Source organism: Mus musculus, chromosome 12 (assembly GCF_000001635.26).
Source record: "Mus musculus strain C57BL/6J chromosome 12, GRCm38.p6 C57BL/6J".
In the NCBI taxonomy this organism is placed as follows: domain Eukaryota; kingdom Metazoa; phylum Chordata; class Mammalia; order Rodentia; family Muridae; genus Mus; species Mus musculus.
In genome coordinates this window covers 73,997,306-74,019,361 of record NC_000078.6, presented here as the reverse complement: position 1 = coordinate 74,019,361, position 22,056 = coordinate 73,997,306, and the positions used below count along the sequence as shown (strand labels likewise).

The 22,056-nt window shown below is 45.9% G+C and overlaps 1 protein-coding gene across 10 annotated transcripts in view; it reads right to left on the bottom strand.

Annotated features, from left to right (window-relative positions):
* Positions 1-21,738, bottom strand: part of Syt16 (synaptotagmin XVI) — a 270,293-nt gene extending 248,555 nt beyond the window's left edge. For 6 of the 10 annotated variants that reach the window (NM_001364281.1, NM_001364282.1, NM_172804.3 and 3 more), the window contains exon 1: positions 21,499-21,585. Coding sequence is in view for 4 of the 10 variants with exons in the window: in NM_172804.3 (NP_766392.2) it covers positions 21,499-21,511 (13 nt within the window). In the remaining 6 variants the exon portion in view is untranslated. Of the gene's footprint in view, positions 1-21,498 lie in introns of all 10 variants that reach the window. The other 4 variants (XM_030246704.1, XM_030246703.1, XM_006515838.4 and 1 more) reach the window with 3 other exon arrangements.
* Positions 21,739-22,056: the final 318 nt, after the last annotated feature.

Below are 22,056 nucleotides of genomic sequence, written 5' to 3'. Positions count from 1 at the left end.
CAAGAAAAGACTGTCCAGAACTCATCCCACACAACTATGGCCACTAACTCCCAATAAAGCACCACGGAAGCTCTGCAGAGGAGAGGAGCCTTCCCAATAACACGGAGAAAGCAAGTAGATGTCCACCTGAAAGAAAGGAGAATGAAGAACACAAACTGGGCCCTTAATTCATAACATTAACAAAGCCAGAAAATGCACCCCACACTTCAATGTAGGATCTAAAGCCATAGAACTTTTATTTAAGAACATAGAGAAGACAAGAAGCAGACGTAGGGGGCGTTTCTGGAGTTTCAGGCCAGCCAGGGCTACAGATTGAGACTCTGTCTCAAATAACTAAATAAATAAACAAACAAGCAAATGAATAAAGAGTTAGAGAAAAGGACCAGCAGAGTGACATGGAGGTAAGCGCAGCAGATGTGACCAAATGTCATAATAAAACTCATTACTATATAGCATCAATAGATGCTAATAAAAACATGCTCTTAAAAACTGGAGAAAATCTTGATTACTTTGGTTTAGGTAAAGGATTCTTAAGTACAGTACAGTAAGTACTACATATTTTAAGATGTAATAAGCTGGTTTATTAAACTCAAAACTTGCCGTGCATGTTGGCATGCACGTGTAAGCTCAGCTCTACATGGGCTGCAGAAGGGAGATCGCAAGTTCAAGGCCAGCATGGACCCTGTCTCCAAAACTAAAAATTTACAATAAATGTACAATATTCATTCTTCAACATACACTATTAGGGAAGTGAAAATTGGGGCCGCAGACCACAAGAAAATATTTGCAAGTCACATACCTGAGAAAGAACACATACATGAATTAAAGAATCATCATAACAGAACAATAAGAAAATCCTATTGTCGAGGCAAAGTTTGGAGCTAAGATGAAAGGATGGACTATCCAGAGACTGCCCCATCCGGGAATCCATCCCATAATCAGCCACCAAACCCAGACACTATTGCATATGCCAGAAAGATTTTGCTGAAGGGACCCTGATATAGATGTCTCGTATGAGGCTATGCCAGTGCCTAGCAAATACAGAAGTGGATGCTCACAGTCATCTATAAGATGGAACACAGGACCCCCAAAGGAGGAGCTAGAAAAAGTACCCAAGGAGCTGAAGGGGTCTGCAACCCTATAGGAGGAACAACAATATGAGCTAATCAGTACCCCCAGAGCTCATGTCTCTAGCTGCATATGTAGCAGAAGATGGCCTAGTTGGCCATCAATGGGATGAGAGGCCCCTAAGTCTTGCAAACTTTATATGCCCCAGTACAGGGGAATGCCAGGGCCAAGAAGTGGGAGTGGGTGGGTAGGGGAGCAGGGCAGGGGGAGGGTATAGAGAACTTTGGGGATAACATTTGATATGTAAATAAAGAAAATATCTAATTAACAAAAAGAAAGAAAGAAAACCCAGTTGTCAAAAGAGCAAATGCATTAAACGAATATAATCCTCTACAGAAGATCTTAGGTAGTAAATAAGCCCTTCAGAAGATTGTCAAAGTTATTTCCATTGGGAAGAAACAAATCAAAACTAAAATGAAATATCAGGATTAGTTTATTTGTGTTGGATAAGCCCCTCCCACCAGGGTGCTGCACAACCCAGGCTGCCTGACCTCCTGAGTGCTTGGATTATAGGCTTGTACCACACGTGTGTGCAATCAAAGCTGACAATATCAAAAGTTACAGAGGGTATAAGACAACAGAAATTTTACAGTGGCAATAAGAATGTGAGCTGGTTTGGGCAGTTTAGAAGATGTCTTCACAACTTCTATAGCATGAAGAATCAAAACATGTCCATCCATGTACTTTATATGAGCACCAATAACAGCTTTATGCAAGGTGACAAAAACTTGAAACAAGTCCGAGTCCACTAACCACCGAATTGATACATATATGATGTGATATCCAAATGATAGATTATTTCTATCCATAAAAGGAAACAAGCTCCTAGATGACTAATAGGTCATTGAAAAAGAACAAAGGGGGGAAACCTGACACCCAACTTCACAGTAAACTATTTAATGATCCAAAAATAGCCCATTGTCTGTTGTTAAAGCAAAATACTTAACTCACAGGGCAGTGGTAGCACAGGGTGGAAGGAGAGGACCAACCTTGTCCTCTGATGATCACATGTATGCTGTAGCACATATACAACCCACAAGTACGTACATGCATGCCCAAACACATGCTGTCCCCTGACCTTCATGCATGCACTAGCTGTGTACATACCTACACACTCATTAAAAGTATTGGTAAGTGCTGAAAGTTTTTTTTCACTCAACAAATTAGCCATCTTTTCAAAAGGGAGAGAAGGTTATGCTATTTGCAAGATAACCACAAGATTTATAAACATCATAATTCTCAGTGGTATAATCTGTAATTCATTTTCTTTCAATCTTGAAAATATATCTCTGGGTGAAAAAAATGTTTTCTTCATATGTGTACACACACATACACACACACACTCCTAATTTTAAACCTCCCTTTAGGGCAAGTAAAACGAACAGCAAGTCACACCTCACATTTTTCTGTCATCGATGTTGTAACAAACATCTGCATGTACAAAACAGTCAAGCACTTTACATTTTTATTTATTTTTATGTGCATGGGTGTTTGACCTGCATATACGTCTGTGCACAGTGCACATGTCTGTGTTTGCGGAGACAGGAAGACGCCCCTGGATCCTTTGGAACTGGAGTTACAATGGTTATGAATCTTCATGCCAGTGCTGAGAACGAAGTCTGCAGCTTTGGACCCGACAGCCTTTGCCCACTCTCGTCTCTCTGTGTGATGGTGCCCACCCTAAGGGCTTCCTTCTCCAAGGCGTGCTCAGCAATGCCTTCCAACCTCAAGCCTCCAGCACCGCCAAGCTCCACGCCCAGCCTTCCAAGAGGCTGCTTTGCCTCTACCCAGAAGTCTGATGCGCACCTGAAACGGCCGCACAGGGTACGCTTGGCCTTCAAATCTGCTCCCTCTTTATCTCTGTCTTGAATGACACCATTTTCAAACAGTCACTTTCTAAACTCGAAAAGCCTTATCTTGTATTTCTCCCTCACCCACAGTATCTAATCCCAGACACCTATCAAGACTTATATAGAAAAGCTCCAGATGGCGCCCCTGAAATGTCTCCTATGCCCATACATCCCCTCGGTTCAATCTCCACACCCCTTACCTGCCCAGTCTAATGGCAGCTACCTCATCTCTGCCCTCCTTTCTTCCTCCGGAATCCTTTCTTCTGCTTATCTTCTCTTCCCCTCTTTCCTCTCCATGGTACTCCCAGTTTAGAAACGTTCTTCTAGCCAGGCAGTGGTGGTGCGCGCCTTTAATCCCAGCACTTGGGAGGCAGAGGCAGGTGAATTTCTGAGTTCGAGGCCAGCCTCGAGTGAGTACTACAGAGTGAGTTCCAGGACAGCCAGGGCTACACAGAAAAACCCTGTCTCAAAAGAGAGAGAGAGGGGGGGGGGAGAGAGAGAGAGAGAGAGAGAGAGAGAGAGAGAGAGAGAGAGAGAAGAAACGTTCTTCTGATCAGAAAATTAGAAACATATGCTCAGTTAGCCCCGAGAGACTTGTATGGTCCTCTAAGCTAGCCCCTGGGGACATGATACAGTAGGAAATGGAGTGTGGTGTGCTGGGATGAGGGAACAATTGTATTAGCATGGTAAATGCAGTCCTCTGTGGTTAGCCTTCTGCCCAACCTCTGCTCACTTCTCCAATTAACTCCTCCAGGTGCACCACACTGAGACATAACACACTGCCAGAACCAACCATGTCTCCCATTCCTCCTACTCTGATGCCACTCCTACTGCCTGAAATGGACTGCGCCCACTTAAGGTCGTCGTTGTGTGCTTCCATAACAGAACACCATACTCAAAGCAAACAGAAACCTAGTTTTTCACCACCCTGGAGACTGAAGAGCCTAAGACCAAGGTCTTAGCACCTCGGGAAGGCCTTTAGTCCATTCTTCCTTGACAAAATGTTTTTTCACGGGGCAGAAAAGAAGAGAGAAAGCCACTTCTGAAAACCCTTTTATGGCCCTCTTAACCCCTCATGAAGCAGAGCCTTCATAACCCAATCACCTCCCACTGGGTGCCAACACACCTACATGATAGCACTGGGTGCTTTGAGAGAGATTCCGACCATAAGACTCCCTTCAGCATTTCTCAGAGCCTTCTCTGAGGAATGGGAGACACGGTTGGCTCTGCCAGTGTGCTGTGACTCAGTATGGTGCCCCTAGAAAAGTTATGGAGAAGCAAGCTGAGGTGAGTTGAGCAGGTGTTTAGCACTTGAGAGTCATTTGCCATCGTGGCTGTGACACCCTCTTCATGTTGCTAGAACCACGTGTAAGCCTCAGACTAAGGTTGCACCTCTTGAAGAAGTGTTTTTCCAACGGTTAGGGCTGACCTAAGTAAAGGGACAGTTTCACCAGCAGAGGGGGCTCCACTGCTGCCCCACACTCAGTTGGAGTCTGTCTTCTTCCTGCTGCAAGCTTCTATTGGCACCTCAGACAATTAGACACATGGGGTTCTAGATCCCTTGGCAATCGTCGAAACATATACCAAGTAGTTTATTGTGGGCTCCTAACAAAGTTTCATACAGTTCCCATGTAGGCAGAGCAGTTTTCTAGAGAGTAAAAGGACGCAGATATCCTTCAATTCTGAGAGGGGAAGGAGTTGGAAGAAGTATGGAACCCAAGTCCCACTCCCATCTCTACCTGGGGGGGTAGGGATTGGAGGAGCTACTCCAGAAAGCCCGCAGATGATGGTCACTAGGCACCGTCCAGCAGTGGCCGGTGGTGTGAATGGCTAGGAGGGGTCATCTGACAGCTTCGATGCCTGGATCTGGCCCTCAGCTGCTGCAGAGCAATGTGGCATAGTGAAGCCTCTGTGGGGAGTACTCTGGCACCAGCCTCGGACTCATGTTATCCTGATGAGTGGAAAGGTACCCTAATAATGACAGAAACAGTATTTCTCGTTCTTGGTTAGAAACAGCTAACCACAAAATTAACGTAGAAGAAAAAAAAAAACAGGATTGACCTAAAACATAATTGTCATACACACACACACACACACACACACACATATCATTAAGGCCTGCTATATATGTTCCTTCAATGCACAGAAAATGTACAACCTCAGACCATCCTCTTTAACCAGCTTTGTAACATAACTTCGGCCCAGTCTTGAATTATACACACATTATCTAACACACCAAGGTGTTTTTACACAACTGATGCAACTTACTAAATATGTTTTCTTTTAAAAATTATTATAAGGCTTTTTTAGATAAGTTTTTCACATTTTATTAGTTCAAAGAGCCATTCAGGGTGACTAATTTTGCTGGATATCAGAGAGGAAGGAAGCCAACATCGGGGGAATGTGCAGTTCTGAACATGGCCACACGGTGGCAGGGTGACGCTGCACACCAGAGCAGATCCACACTGTCCAGTCTGGATCCTTAGTGTGGTTAGGGAATTCAGCAGTTAAGATAAGCACGGCTGGAAAGCCTATTCCTTCAGAAGTAAAGGGCTTTCTTTCTGAGCAGCTCATTCTCCTCTCGTTATTGTGTTTCACGGAGACAAGCTCTTCAAGAGCCTTAGTGAGGCAAACATGCCTCTGACATACGGCGCTGCCTTTTTGGAGAAGGATCAATGGAATTCCATTAGGAACAACTCTGTCCCTGGTCTTGATAAGGTCTTTAAACAGAAAGAGACAAGCTCAAAGTCAAATCCTTCACGCAACAGGTACTCAACTGCCTCAGACAAGAGAGAGCAGAAGCTCAATAGGTCTTCATGTTTTCTTAGTCCTCCTTTGCCAGGACGTACATACCAGTTTACTTTCTACAGGGGAGGCAGGCAGATTGGGAAACCTGACACCAGCTAGAAAAGGACTAAGAATTCATGAGAGAAAATAAAAAGTATACTGAGCACTACTAATGCAAAAGAGGGCTGTGGGTAAAGATGGCTACCTCCAAGCCTGGGTTTGAACCCTAGGGCCCACGTGGCAGAAGGAAGAAATCAATTTGTCCTCTGACACTCTCTCTCTCTCTCTCTCTCTCTCTCTCTCTCTCTCTCACACACACACACACACACACACACACACACACACACACACACACATAATCTTAAAAGGGTTTTTATGGGCTGGAGAGATTGCGCAGTGGTTAAGAACTTGTCGCTCTTACAGAAGATCTGAGTTTGGCTCCAAGCACCCACAGCCATGCATAATTTCGGTTCCAGGGGAGGCTGTGTATTCCCACCTGTACAGCTACAAGGAATGCACATGGCATGCATACATACATGCAGGCAAAACACTCCTATACATATAGTGATAAAAATAAATAAATTAACTTAATTAAAAGGTCTTTTACATATCCAAAGCAATCTAGAAAATCATGCCAGCAGAGTGGCACACAAGTGAACCCCAGCAGTGAGCAGCACAGGCAGGCGGACCATCAGTTTGGAGCCAGTGCTGGTTATATAGCAGGGGCTGTGACTCACAAATGGAAATGAAGAGGGGCATCAAGAAAAGCATTGTGGAAGAAACTAAGACAAACATACGTGAACGCAGGTGTCCCCTGTGACTTGGTGGGCAGTCAGGGGTGCCCCCTGGTCCTCCCATTGCCTTGGCAAGCTGCCCTAGAGTCAACAGCTAAATAAATCACACTTTGGTTTTTGTTTGGTTTTGTTTTAGTAGTTGAATGGGTTCTCTTGTCTGTAATTAAAAAACAAACAAAAAAAAACTGGCTATTGAAGAAAAGGAAAAAGAGTAGCAGAATTACTCTATAGGAAAATGAATCCAAAGCTCATTCCACAGAGGCCAGAAGACACTGAGGAGTGGGCAGGGGAGGGACAGAGCTGAGAGGCTACAGGGCTGGTCTTCAATTCAAGATTGTTTATGTTTCTAAGATGTGAACTTCTTTCTCTCCAAAATACCACCTGGCTCACTACATTCTAGATTAGTTACTTGCCATTGCTATGGTGAAGCGCCATGACCATGGCAGCTCACAGAAGGAAGGAAGGAAGGAAGGAAGGAAGGAAGGAAGGAAGGAAGGGAGGGAGGGAGGGAGGGAGGGAGGGAGGGAGGGAGGGAGGGAGGGAGGGAGGGAGGGAGGGAGGGAGGGAGGGAGGGAGGCAGGCAGGGAGGGAGGCAGGGAGGGAGGCAGGGAGGCAGGCAGGGAGGCAGGCAGGGAGGGAGGCAGGGAGGCAGGGAGGCAGGGAGGCAGGGAGGCAGGGAGGCAGGGAGGCAGGGAGGCAGGGAGGCAGGGAGGCAGGGAGGCAGGGAGACAGGGAGGCAGGGAGGCAGGGAGGCAGGGAGGCAGGGAGGCAGGGAGGCAGGGAGGCAGGGAGGCAGGGAGGCAGGGAGGCAGGGAGGCAAGGAGGGTGGGTCTATTTTGGTCTGTGGTTCCAGAGGGATGGGTCTGTCACCCTCACAGCAGAGAAGCACAGCAGCCAGCACCAGGCATAGCCTCGGGGATGGGGACAGCTGAAAGTTCAGGTCAAGCAGGAGACAAAGGGCAACCTGGATGTGGCCTGAGCCTTTGAACTCCCAAAGCCATCCCTGGTGACAAACTTCCTCCAGCACGGTTAAACTTTCTAAGGCTCTCAAAATGGCACCAACTGGGGACAAAGCATTCAAATGCCAGAGACAATGAGGAACGTTTTTTCATTTAAACCAAAATATCCAAAAGTCTGAAGTGAATGTATCATGTATATGTTGAGAAAAACAGAATCTGTTCACGTGTGGCATCACAGCAGAGAAGCAAGAGCAAGAATGCTTGGGAGCAGGAGCAGGGAGTTCAGAGACTAGAGAAAACAACCCCCAGGGATTCCATCTCCAGGTTGTATAAAGTGTGTGGGAATAAAGGCCTTGGTCAGGAACAAAGAGTGACAGTTGCCTGGGGTGACAGATGCCATTTCCCAGAGCTGCTCCTTACCTGCTGTGCACACACACTAAAATCCCACACTGTCGCTCATAAACAGGCAGGACTACAATGCATTGGTGAAAAATTCTGTTAGGGACAGGGGGGGGGGCGGTGCTGGGGACCGAGACAGGGACCTCATACATATGAGACACATACAGCATTATAAAATGAGGCTAGCATTTTCCAAATAACCACTTTAAAAATGTGTAAGTGAAAAGTATTACCAAGGAAATAATTTTTCTGTGGTGGAACCTGGAGTGGAAGACAAATCTGAAGAAATTTCTAGAAGGAGGAGGCAGGCACCAGGGAGGGAGTGAAAGGAGGAAGAAAAGCCTTCCCAAAGGCAAAGGAGAAGGGCAGCAACCTGCAGTGAGCTGTTGTGGCGCCAACCTGTGGTGGGCAGGTGTGAGACACTACCGAGCTTCCACTGATGCCAGTGTACGGAGGCCTACAGCAGAAAGAAGGCAGAGAATATGGAAAACCTAGCCCTCAAAAAGAGAATGACTAAGAACTTTCCAGAACTGAAGAGGGAGGTGAGATTTGAAAAGCAAAACGTCTAAATATAAACAAATCCACATACAATGCTTAAAACAAAAATGAAAGAAAATGTGAAACTCTTACACCTGAGTCTTAGATTTAGGAGTGCAGAGCAAAGAAACAAAAGCAAGACAGGCCCAGAGACTGGCCTTAACAATGACACTGTGTCTATTAGCACAGCACACAAGGAAGGGAAGCCATTTTCCTGTGGAGGAAGCTAGTTGGCAGGGCTCTTATGGGAGTGGGTAAGAGGTTTACAGATTCGGAAGTTGATGCAGCTGAGGAGGGTTACCCAGGTAAAGACATTCCTGAGAAATGTACAACACCTTGCTTTTGAAAATGCTCGCTCAAGCAAAGTAGGTTCTTGTGAGAAAGTGCCTGCCTCTGCAAACAGTTCTCACAGATACAGATGTGGCAAATTGAACCCAGATGAGCGAGGACATCGTGAGTGACTCAGGGGCCTTCTTGTTTTCTGCAGTCAGGGCATTCTATCATGGCAGACCCTGAAAACAACAAAAACAAACAAACAAGAAGTACTCGAGTAGGGGCTTCATCTCATAGCTGTTCCAAGCTGAGGAGGGTCACCTCTGGAGAGGGTACTTCAGGGACTATGGAAAAAGAGGGTCCACACCAGGTGTAATGCCAGCACCTGGGAGACAGAGGCCCGAGGACCTCTCTGAGTTGAGGCCAGCCTGGTCTACAGAGTAAGTTCGAGGATAGCCTGAGCTACAGAGTGACACCCTGTCTCAAAAAAATAAAAATAAAAAGGGGGGGGGGTGGATGAAGTAAGGTGGAGTCTCTGGTCACTTCGCAGGAGGAGAGTTTTAATTTGATCGGTTGTGATGGACCACATGATTGACATCTTGTGCTCTCCGAGAAACTTTTTTTTAAAGGCACTGTTAGAGGGCGGAAAACAAAGGATTATGTTGCAGAATAAACCGGGATTTGCCAAGGAAGCGGGGTGGGGGCGGAGTGGGACAGACAGAGTGAGCCAGTGAGAGGAAGTGGGTGCCCAGCGATAGGGACTTGCATAAAGGGCAAAGAGAAGGATTTGTATCGAGTCTGGAAGAGCTGTGGGTATTTGGCAGGGAGGATTGTGTCGGACCAGGAAGGATGCCAGGAGAGTTGGTAACTTGGAGGAGAAAGATAGCTCAGCATTTAGGATTGTGGGAAGAGTGGTGGATGGTAAAAGACTGGAGAAGACAGCTGTCTTGGGAGGCCTTCTATGGTTGCAGGATCTGGGTAGGAGCTGGTCACTGTGCAAAGATACAGCCTGAGAAGGGTGTGGATCCTCAGTGAGCAGGGGACAGGAAGAGCTCCGGAGTGCTGACCCCTAGTGGACGACAGACAGACGCGCAGTTGGATACGTGGAACTGGCTGCCTTTAGGGAATCATGAGTCTTGTTGAGGGGGACAGGGAGCACCCATCTCTCTTGTGTGGAGATGAAAGGGAGAGGTAAGAGCCCGTAGAACTTTTACTTTGAAAAGTTAGCAATGGAGGGGTGCCCGAGCAGGGGTGAAGTAAGGGTGGCATTGAATGAAACCAAGGGTTGTAGTACAGGTGACATCAAAGAATGCTGAAAACAATGGTTCCTTCTGGATCCAGTCGTTTGGGGGTGACACTGGTGAGTCCCACTGCCAGGAGTGTGCTATAGCAGAAGCAGCAAGGGTCTAGACAGCATCAAAGGAAGGGAACGGGAAAAAAAGAGAGGGCTGATGGAAAGAGCTGCATCTGGTCTGGGGTGAAAGGGAGAAAGGTTCCTCACAGGCAGAGCTCCTCCACAGGACCCAACAGGTACACTCACAGGTGTCTCAAGAATGAATGGCGCTGTTGTAGGGTGAAAGCCACCGGCGTCTACATAGAAAATTCCCATTTGGGTATAAGGGGAAGTCCTGTTGTTTTAGAAGAGTTGTGCCCAGTAAGTCGAACATGTGAAGGACAGGGGAACCTCAGTGTGAGGATAATAAGCAGGAAAGAATCTCATAGAGAGAAAAACGGAAAGCCCGTCCACAGGTTAAGTTGTCTGGTCCCTGAGTGTTTGAGCCCCATCTAGAATCAGTTAGCATTGTTCCTAGAAGAAGGCACGAATTTCATCCTTATCAATAGCTGGGGGATCTTCGAGATAGGCAGGAGAGTTAGGCTTCTTTAAGTGCAGCCAACACAGTTGACCCTGAAGGGTGTTAAGCTGATCTGAGATTTCTTTAAGATGTTCTGAGAGCTGGTAAGACAGAGAAGACAAAGAAGCCTCCAGTCTGGCTGTTTCAGTTCTGAGTCCTGGGGTGGGGGTGGGGGGAGAACCAGAACCAGAGGGGTGAAGGGGCAGGTCTGATGCTCTATGGTCCTGTTCTCCAACGGTTCTTGATCTGTCATTAAAGAAAGCCAAAAGCCAATTACTGAGTGGAAGATACAGGCGGGACTTCCAGTCCCAGGAGGAAAAGGCAAACACAAGGAAGGAGGGGAAGGTTTTCTGCCATGCTTTGGAGAAAGAAGTAGTCAGCAGCCATGTGAGGTCTCAGGAGGAGCTGGGGCCTGTGGCCACTGCTATAGGCCGGTGGTCATGGATGTTTGGCAGGGGCTAGGTGGGAGGAGCCACTGAAGTTTAGGACAGGTGGGAGGAGCAGAGATAAAAAATATTATGAAGGGCATGCTTTTCCAGGTGGGAGATAGTAACACCCAGCAATTGTGTCCTAAGGCAAGTGGAAAAAGAACAAACTCTGTGTGTGTGTTTTGTCCGAGGATCCAAAGAAAGCTGGAGTGGCATGGAAAGGAGCAGGGTAGTGTAGTCCACCTCCCAGAGCTAAAGGCTGGTAGAGCAAAGGGGAGACCGGAAGGGACTGGTACAGCGTAGCTTTCGGTAGCCTAAAACTACACACAACAGAGTAATGATCTGGATGACCCATGAGTCACCTTTTTAGAGATCGCCTGAGCTGCCTGTAGAGGGTTGGGATCACAGCTCTCTCTTAATTTCTTCAAGCTAACAAAAGGGGAGGATCTAGCTACAGAACCACAATAAAAAGCAACACGGTAAAGACCCCATGGAAGTATGCATCCTTCAAGTGTGTCGTGTGACTGAGCTCGTTTTTTGTAACACACAAAAATGAGACTGTTAGGACTACTACAATTCTTACTGAGAGTAAAATTAATAAACTAGTTTCACCCTTACTGGAAGAAAATGCAAGAAAACCATCTACAGAACCCTTTGCAGAGTGCCTCGGGGGTTAGGAACACTGATTATTTTTGTCACTGCTTTGTTACAGCCATTACTAGGTAAAGTCAGGGCTGGAGAGATGGCTCAGCAGTTAAGAGCACTGACTGCCCTTCCAGAGGTCCTGAATTCAATTCCCAGCAATCACATGGTGGCTCACAACCATCTGTAATGGGATCTAATGCCCTCTTCTAGTGTGTCTGAAGACAGCTACAGTGTACTCATATAAATAAAATAAAGCTGAGAGAGAGAGAGAGAGAGAGAGAGAGAGAGAGAGAGAGAGAGAGAGCGCTAATAAGAAAAAATTACAACAGGAATAACAAGGTTGTCTAGTAAGGTTAAATTCAATTGTACAGTTGGCTGTACCATGTACCAGGACCCCACAGAAGGGTAAGATAAAGGTAACCAAAGACTCCCGTAGAAGCACCTGGAAGCTTTGTACGAGAAGTCACTTAAAGTCGGCACAAAATCAGCATCTAATTAGCAATTTAAGTAACGAATAGAAGCCTACTGAGTCACTTTTATAGAGTGCTCCAGCAGTGTTGCAAGGACACCACTTGGATATCCCAAGTAATTTCTCACACCTGTGAGTTGAACGGCAGCTTATCTGGCAGCCCCCTTTAACCAGGGCACATGGGTGGTTTGGGTACAGAAAGACTCACAGCTGTAAGAGAGACTCTTCCAGATATAGGTAGTGTGCCCTGGTTGGTAAATAGAGCTTTTAAATCTGACCTCAGCATTTAAGAAGATAAACGTGTTTCCTAGCTGTAGATGGGCACTTCGGTGCTAAAAAGCAAGTCAGGGAAGGTCCTGTCATACATCCGGGAATACACATTTCAAGAAGAGGATCCTTAGTGACAAATAATTGTACAAATACCATTTCCTACAGCCAAATAGAATGTCTGAATGTCCCTTGAATTGTCAAGGAGACATACAGATCATCTTAATCTTGAGTCCACTTTCCTGGTGGGTGTTTAAGACCAAAAATATTTGGCTACCTCTACTGTTAAGGCCAGTCCAGAATCTACACCACAGGAGTCACTTGGGTTCGTGAAGTATCTGGCTTCTTGACCTTTTCTCTCAGCAGTTGTTCATCTATGTGAGAATAAATCAAAGGCCTTGCTTGGCCTGGCTGTGGCTTCTGTTGGAAGCCATATGGAAGTCTTCCCTCTGTGTTGGCCCTCCTCTTTAGAGACTAGACTCTGGTTAGGGTTCACTGAGTGGGATCTCCATGGCCTCTGTCAACAAGAGAACAGGTGACTTTCACAGCTGCAGAACATTTAGAGATGACTGGCGGTCCCTGGGACTTCACAGCCCTTGGAGAATGAGGGGAAACAACAAATCCTCCTTCGTGTCTCTGATTGCATTATAGTAGACTTCAAGTGTGGTTCTCAAACACACAGATCAGTTACACTCACCTGATACTTTTTAACTACTGTAGGATATTTTCAATCGTCAAATTGTTTCAAACTTTGATTAGACATGCATTTAGTTAGTTTTCATAGGTATTGCTCTAAACCTTAGAAACAATGCCACATATATTATCTATAAGTTCTGTGCTTTACATTCTTTCAGATACTTACTCAGATGCCCCACCTTACGAAAGCTTTCTTTTTTTTTTTTTTTCTCATATTGTAAGCATCCATCTATCTCTTCTCCCTTTGCTTCCTGTGTGGAGATGAAACGTGATTAGCCTGTTTCCTGGCTATGAGGCAGCCTCATAGTCCAGCTGCCAAACCTTCCTGGTTACGATGGACTCTACCCCTCTGAAACTGCAAAGCCAAAGTAAACCTGGTCTCCTGGAAACTGCTTCTGTCTGGACGTTCTATCACCCCAAGAGGAAAGTACCTAATACAGTCAATGTTCTTGAAAGCCTACCAGCAGAACGGTCGCATTTGCACAATGCGTAAGATTGTGGGGAACTAGGCAGAACCACTCAGGGAGCTGTGAAATGAAGGAAATTAACATTTGTGTCATCAGCATCCTATACAGGGAAGGGAGAACACCTGTTGCCTCAGAGGTAAAAGACAGATGAGGACCATGAACGGGAGAATTAGTTAGAAGGCTGAGGAAAGAGTTTAGCCTCAAGGCCGCTAAGCATTATGGGCCGCATCTGTCCTCCAAAACTCTTATATTCAAGCCTTAACCTCCAGAACCTCCAAGTGTAATAATGTGTAAAGAGATAATTTAGAGCTGGGCTGTGGTGGGCCATTCCTTTAATCCCAGCACTCAGAAGGTAGTGGCAGGTGGAGCTCTTAAGTTTGAGGTCAGCCTGATCTACAGAGTGAGTTCCAGGACAGCCAGAGCTACATGGAGAAATCTGTTTTTGAAAAACTTGGGGAAAGAGGGCAGAGGGAGACAATTTTGGATAAATGTGACCATAAGGGAGACCCTAATCCTATAGGACCAGTGGCTCTATAAGAGAGCGTTTCACGTAACCTACTTTCTTCCTTCCACGCTCTGAGGATGCAGAGGAAAAGAAGCCATCTATATGCCTAAAGGAAAGACCTCACCAGACACTGACAATGCTGCCACCATATTGGACTTTCAGCCTCCAGAAGTATGAATGAACCAATCTCTGATGCATAGCCTTCCAGACAATGGTGTTCTGCTAGGACTCCCAAGACCATTGTTTCAACAGAAGAAGCAAAGCAGAGCGGTTCTGGGCTTGGAAACCACCTCATCTCCTTGTGGTAAAGAGATTCTGTTCTGGGTGTGGAGTGCTAACAGACTCCTCACCACCGACAGTCACAAAATATCGATGGCTTCTGCACACAACCTCTTCCCAGAGAGCTGGAGATAGGAATTTGGAATATCTATCTGTCTGTAAAGAAAAGTATTGCCCCTTCCAAAAACCAAGAGCCAGGTCCCCCATAAAATCTATTCCTGAGTCATAGTCCTCCCTCCTTCTCAAAGGTGCGTGGACAACCAGATCTAGGTTTTTGAAAAGCAGAAGGGAGATTTATCTCAACCACGTTTCCATAGGGGAAGAGAGTGGTTCTCAAACGTATGTTCTAAAGCCCTTTGGTACCTTGAAATTTTAAAGTTCCCCAAGAACCTCATCATTAATGAATTTTCTTTATCCAATGTCACTTTAATTTGATGGATATAAATTAATGCACAGAAATTAAATAAAGTATACGCAAAACTTTAACAGAACCTAATAATTTTTTTTCAAATTCATCTTTCAGACTTTGCATCATGAGGATCATCCAGAAGTTCGGCAGTGAATGAATATTTCAGCTGTCAAACTAAGTGTCTGTCTTAGGGTATCTATCTCGGCGATAAAACTAATAGCACCTCGAGGAGGAACGGGTGTCTTCCATCTTAACAACTATCGAGCCCCACTCCATCACTAAGAGAAGCTGGGAGCAGGAACTCTGGGCTCTGAACTTTCTCAAGGTCACTAGCATCTGTGTCCAACAGCACATGCATCGTAAGTGCACACACATTCGGTACCCACGACAAGCGTACTTACACAACACAACGGTCAGGGGAGAAGAAAACACTATAATTCATGCTTCTATTTAAAAATCTAGAGCTCGGCACCTTGCGTGGTTTGTTCTAGAGTCTTATATTTCTGAACAGAACATTTGGTCTTCATTTTATATTCCTCACAATAATAGAATTAATCACTTGGTACCCTATTTCTGGATTGGTATTATGAAATTAGCTATAAGCTATGGGAAGTGTCTTGTAGGAAAGGAACAAACAGATATTTGTTTAACACCTACTATGTGACAGGAACTTTGCACCACCTCATTTGCTTCTTGTAGCTCCCAGGAATGCAGTAAGCAAGGTCCTCCAGGAAGGCAGTTTACCTGAAATAATCAACCCATTGAATGCCAAAGCCAGAGCTCATAGCTCAGACACCTCGGAAGTCAAGTGGAGGTCCCTTCCACTGCATCACACCTGACTGAGCCACCCAGGCTTCTGAGATGCCTCAATCACACCATCTGAAAACCCGGTGCCCGGTAGCTTGTGTTCAGACTGTTCTCTCAACATAAACCAGGGAAGTTTTTATGCAGGGTTTGGATTTTTTAAAAAATCATCTTTTAAATCTTAACCTTCACTCCACTATGAGTCAAACTACAAAGTGTGACTTGCTGCATTCCTAAAATAAGAATCCAAAGAATATCACACTCTGACAATATGAGAATCTATGCTGCTAAAAACTAGAAATTGATATCGATTTAAAAAAGAAATCCACTCCAAAGGGATAGCATCCATCATCAACTGTAAACTGCCTAACACGAGATGTGCAGCATCCTTCATAGAAAGGGTCCCATGCAGAACTTCATAGTGTGCCTCAGATTCCTCCCTCAATCGCTAGAGCATGGATTCTCAATCTGTGGGTCACGACCCCTTTGGGATTAAAAGCAAGCCATTCACAGGGGTCACTGAAGACCATCGGAAAACAAACTTATTTATACTACAATTCATAACAGTATCAAAATTACAGATAGGATGTAGCAAAGACATTTTATGGTTGGGGGGGTCATCATAACATGAGAAACTATTAAAAAGGCACAGCATTAGAAAGATTGAGAGCCACTGTCCTAGGAAGAGCTGTCACTGTCTGGTTTATTGTCCAGATAGCCATTGCTAAATGGAATCTCAGGCACATGTCTATCAATACATGATGGTAAATAGCAGTTAGGGACGAAACGACATTGTAATGACCTAAGAGTGAATGTCGTGCAAACCTACCATATTCAGGAAGAAGCCTAGCCCTCTGAAAGGAGCTGGCCCAATGCTGTTATGAAACACGTAGGACACGTTCCATATTCATTTAGAGAGTCAAGTCAGTCGTGAAAAAGTGTCAGTGTGTACCAACTCCAAATGCCAAGCAGAAATTAAAACAAGTGGCATCGAACTCAAATAGCACGGGAACGTGTTCATGCAGATTAACATCCAGGATGGTTTATGACTATAACATCAGCTCAGTTAATCGGCTCAGAATATTGTCTCCAGACCTTCCGTATGTTTTCTTCTCAAATTTCATCTTGGTTTAAAAAGCAGAAGTGGGAGACTGAAAAACAAGGCAAGAGCCAGCAACCTCTCGGACCTTTCCCTCACACCTGTGAAGCCTTAGTCACGCTGAAACCTGAACACATGTATCCCACAGCACGGAACTTCCCAGGCCTCTTGCTGCTAGCGCATCATACTAACTAACCATCCCCAAAGGCTGCCACCTGTCTGAGTGTCACTTAGGTATAAGCCCAGTACAGAAAGGAGATGTGCACACAGCACACTGACCCCTCAACAGCTAATGTAACCATGTCTGGACTTGCTTTCTAAACACCTGCATTAATTAAGAGTGTGGCAATGGATGTAAAAAGATAACCTGTGAATACGGAGGCACTCGGGTACATGGGGGTCCATTATATTTCAGTGCATATAACGTTTTCCATAATAAAGAGCCAAACCAAATTTAGGAGTCCATAACTTTGAACCTTTCAAAAATTAAACTCTGAAACATTAGTTTAGAGTAGCTAGGATACACAAAAAAAAACAAAAAAAAAACAAAAAAAAACTTACAGAGAAATTGCAAGAACAAGAGATCGCTAGTCTTACCAAGTGACATCTTGCTACGCTTGCATTAGCCCTTTCTTGCTCATGTGACGCGCACATACTTATAAACACGCATGTACATAGATATTTGTGTTTCCTCAACACACGAGATTTAGTTGCAGATAGATGCCCCCTCTTCCTAAGTATGTCATCTTCCCCTAACAAGAAGTGCATTCCACTTATAAATGTAATAAAAACATAAAACTTGTGAAACTTGACACTGATGCTATTTGCCTCCTATATTAACATGATCCATCTTCAAAGTGCTTTTTGGTTATGGTGTTTCAGCACAGCAATAGAAGCCCCAAGGCAAATGGGATACTTAAACACAACACTGTTCTCTACAGCATTGATCTTCCTGATCTAGGGTTTAACCTCAAATCCTCCATTGCCCTGGCTGTCTCCTTAGCATGGATAAAGCCTCCGCAGTCTCCCGTGACATTAATATCTACAAATGTGCCTCCGTTCGTGTTTAAATGGCGTCTCCTTGTGATTAGAATCAGGTCGTACATCTTTGGTAAGCGGCACCCTGTCCTTCCCCAGAGCTTCCTATCAGGACAGCAGGTTGTTGCAATTCTTTATTTAAGATAATGTATCTCAGGTTCCTCCACTATAAAACTACCATTTTGTTTTTACAACTAGCAAGATATCGGTGGGGGAATTCTTCTAAGAGTTTAGGTATTCCACTGCCTTAGGGTTTCTTCTGCTGTGATGAAACACCACAACCAGAAGCACGTTGGAGAGAAAAGGACTTACTCTGCTGATGCTTCTATATCACTGTTTATCCTCCAGGGCAGGAAGTCAAACAGGGCGGGACCCTGGAAGCAGGAGCCAATCAATGTAGAGGCCATGGAGGGGGTGCTACTTTCCGGCTTGCTCTCCATGGCTTGCTCAGAATACGTTCTTATAGAACCCAGGACCAACACGGGATATCCAATAGACAATGGGTCTGGCCCTCCCCCATCAATCACTAATGAAGATCTCAGGGCAGCATTTTCTCAATTGCAGTTGCCTCCTCTAAGATGATTCTAGCTTATGTCAAGTTGACATAAAGCCAGCAGCACACTGCTCCCTTTACACGCGTGTTCAGGAGCCACAGGTGATTCTTGCTTGAACTGATTATTGCTGTGGTGTTTATTAGAACACAATGTTTTCTGCAGAAGACAGCACCACCAATGAATTGTCCAAGTTTCCAGGTCTGCTGTAATTTTCTACCTCTTTGCCTAAAGTTATAGTTGTCATCATTTGTCTCAGTCATTACTGGGATTGAAGATAGTTTTACTCAATAATGAACTTATTTGCACTCAGGCAACTTTCTTTTAGAGTCTACACGTTCTACTAGAACGTGTCAAGCACCCATCTGGCAGTAAAAATCCAACTTTTCCTGCTAGGGCTCCGCATTTACCTCCTCCTGCCCTGACTCACTCACTTCCTTCCACACTGAGAGGAGTAGACATTGCTGATGGAGTTGAAAAGATGAGGATAAAGTAGCTGCAGGTTGCTGGGAAATGGAAAGGGGAGTGGGGAGGAATGACTGCTGGTAGAGACTGCCTGCCTGTGGGTTAGCAGCAATCGGCTTCTAAATGGACCAGGCAACGGTGACTCATGAGCATCCATGCAATGGACCAGGAACAACCCAAGCAATCCAGAGAAACTCCTTAAGATACAGAATACTTACTGCAACACCTCTGGAGATCCAGCAGCCCAAGGATTGCCCGAGACTTCTGGGGGCACACTTCAGTTAGCTATCTCCAACCACTCAAAGCATGCCTGCTGTCCTGGAGAGTTTACTCTTTTTATTTCTTTTTTTTTTTTTTTAGTAATATTCTATTTACTCAAGACTTTCATACAATGTGTCTTGAATGTTTTTCTTTTTTAAAGATTTATTTTTGAAAATTATATGTGTCTGTGTGTTTATGAGGGGGTATTTTCAGAGACCCTCAGAGACCAGACAAGGGTGTTGAAACCCCTGGAGTTGGAGTTACAGGTGACTGTGAGCCACCCAAAATGTATGCTGGAAGTTAAACTTGGATCCTTGAGAAGAGCAGAATACACACTTAGTTGAAGTGCAATCTCTCCAGCCCCTTGAGAAAATGCATGCTTAAAGATAGATTATAGACACACACCCCCCATGTGCACTCATGAGCATGCACATATAAAAAGGCACCTTCAAAACAACCAGGCAACAGTGATTCAAAAGTGAAGATCCTTGATAAAAAGTATTGATAATGCAACAAATGCCACACAGGAAAGACAAATAGAAACTACTTGGAACAAAATTACCCATTACCTCAAACATAGCTCAAAATACCTCTGAGTAGCACCATTTACAACGCACACCTAGGCGCGTAACCATTTCATAATAACTTACTGGAAACCAACTGAGTATCCCAACTTCTCTTGAAACTGCCCTTCAATCTATGACTTTGCGTCTGGACACAGGACAGTCTCTCCGAGTTCTCATCCTTTTTGTGTGTAAAGACTGTTTTCCAGACAAATATATATATAAATACCTCTGTGTCCTACCTATACTCACAAGCTATAATCACAGAGAAGCTTCCTTGGGATCCCTTCCAAGAACGACAGAGCACAACAGGCTGCCCTCTGCCTGGCTTTACAGCTGGGTTTTCCCTCAAGGAGAAATGTAAGGAGGCGAGAACCCCGAAACAAAAGCAATCAGGCAACATCGAGGCAGATTGTACCCAGGTTTGATGCATCTTAGTGAGGCCATCTCCTCACTGTGTGATGGTGTTCCCCGTCCCCCTGCCTCTCACCTGACATCCCCTTACCTGAAGAACTGAAGATAGAAATTCTGTATCGCTGGAACTCTTTAGTTACCATTTACACAAATAAGGGCAAGTGCAATTGTTTCTTTGTTAATAAAAATCTAAATGTATAGCTTCTTCCCCCTAGACCTACCTAATGTGTATACTTTTGTCCATAGAAGCAGAGCTGAGAGCAAAAAGGGTTGTCTCTAGTAGTTAATTTTGTGCCACCCCCTGATCTACAGAAAGCAGAGAGGGTCCATTGGTGTCGCCACACAAACGAAATGATGGCGAATGGGAGATGAGTGAGCAACCACACACATGTCCATTTCTCTTGCATGCCTACTACTTATGAGATAGATACCCATCACTTTCCCGGGTATGGCAGGCTCACTACGCATGTGTATACACATAATCTACACATACATATACTTTTTTTGAAACAGGGTTTGTAACTTGATATCCTCCTGCCTCAGCCGCTCAAGTCCTGGGATTACTGACTTGAGCCTTTAAATCCAACAGCCACAGTTTTAAGGTTGGGAACAGGGCCACAATCCCACTACTGAGGGACTTGGGATATAAAAATGTCATCATAGCTTTTAACTCGAAACTGTGCATCCTCTGTACTGTATGCAAGCTGTGTTCTTGACTGAATAATGATAAGTTTGAAGGAAAAAATAATGAAATTTTGACCCTCAACACCTATTTTGTCCCCTCTCATCTCTCAAAATTGCCTTATTATTGTCTGTAATCACATGGTACATTCAGTGAATGAAGTCCCTACTGTGTGCCATGACTTTTGCTGAGGACTTTAGATGCTAAGTCTAAGACAAGTGTTGTGACTTATTTTACTCTGCACTCCTTTTGAGGTTCCACTAACAGGTCAAGCTACAGCTACATGTAACCAGTTTTCTTAGCGGTAACCCTAATTTCCAAAAACAGCAGCAAAGACTCCAAGATGCCAACAGCAGGCCAGCCTGAAGCCTTGCAACTCTTCCAGTCTTCGGTGTCAACCTTCCTTCTCTGCACGCCCCTTTCATTCACTCTCCATGGCAGCCAGGCAAGGTCTGTGGCTTCAGAGCCCCAGAACAGAGCCCAGTGGGGCCACCCACCAGGAAGAGGGCGTGCCAATCTGACCCAGAACTCCAGGAAAACCTTGAACTCACAGCGCCCCAATACTGGGCTCCCTAAAAACTGGCTGTGGGCCTGGAGGCAGTCCCCAAAGGGCTGCGAGGCCCAGCCCTGCTGCCTTCAAGCATCAAGTGTCCCCTCCAGTCGGGTGCTGCATCCCTCCTGAGAGGTCCTCGGATCCCCAACCCTATCCAGTCCTGTCAGCCATAGCAGGTGATGGGCACGGTAACAAGGGCGGGCTCCGGAGATGGGGTACCCGGTCGCTGCCCCCGCGAGCTGGGCACAAAGGCAGGCGCGCGCGGGAGGAGAACTTGCCACCCCGGATGCCTTGCCCCCGCCCCCGGGGAACCCCGCACTTACTGTCAGTCGCCATGGTCGCGTCGGGGGGTTGCAGGGCGGCCGCCCGCGGCTGGGGTACCCACGCCGCGCCCGGCCGCGCGCGTTCTCGACAGGCCCCGCGCGCTCGAGGGCCGCGACGCGCACAGACGCTCCCGCCGCGCGCCCCCGTCGCGCCGCCCCGAGCCCCGTGGTGGCTGCCAGCTGGGTCGCCCCCGCCAGCGTCCCCACACCCTAGCGGAGCCGACCGCCACCGAACCTGCCCTGCCCAGCCCGTAGCATCATCCCTCCCTAAGACAAAGCAGCTAGCAACCTGGCCCGCTCCTCTCCAGGTTTCTTGCCCGCTCTATTCTCCCGCTGAACAAACACTTGGTATCCTGCCTTGCTTTTTTCAATTCATCCGGGCCTGGTGCTTCTTTCCAGCAATGTCGACCCTGAGCCCTAGCTCAAAGGAGCAAAGCAGGGAGCAGGTGGGGGAGAGAGAAGCAAGGATCACACAGGTGCCTCCTGTGTGTGAGGACCAAGACTCCTCTCATCCTCTTGTTTTGTCTCCAAGGTGAAAATAGAGCCTTGTGTGTAGTA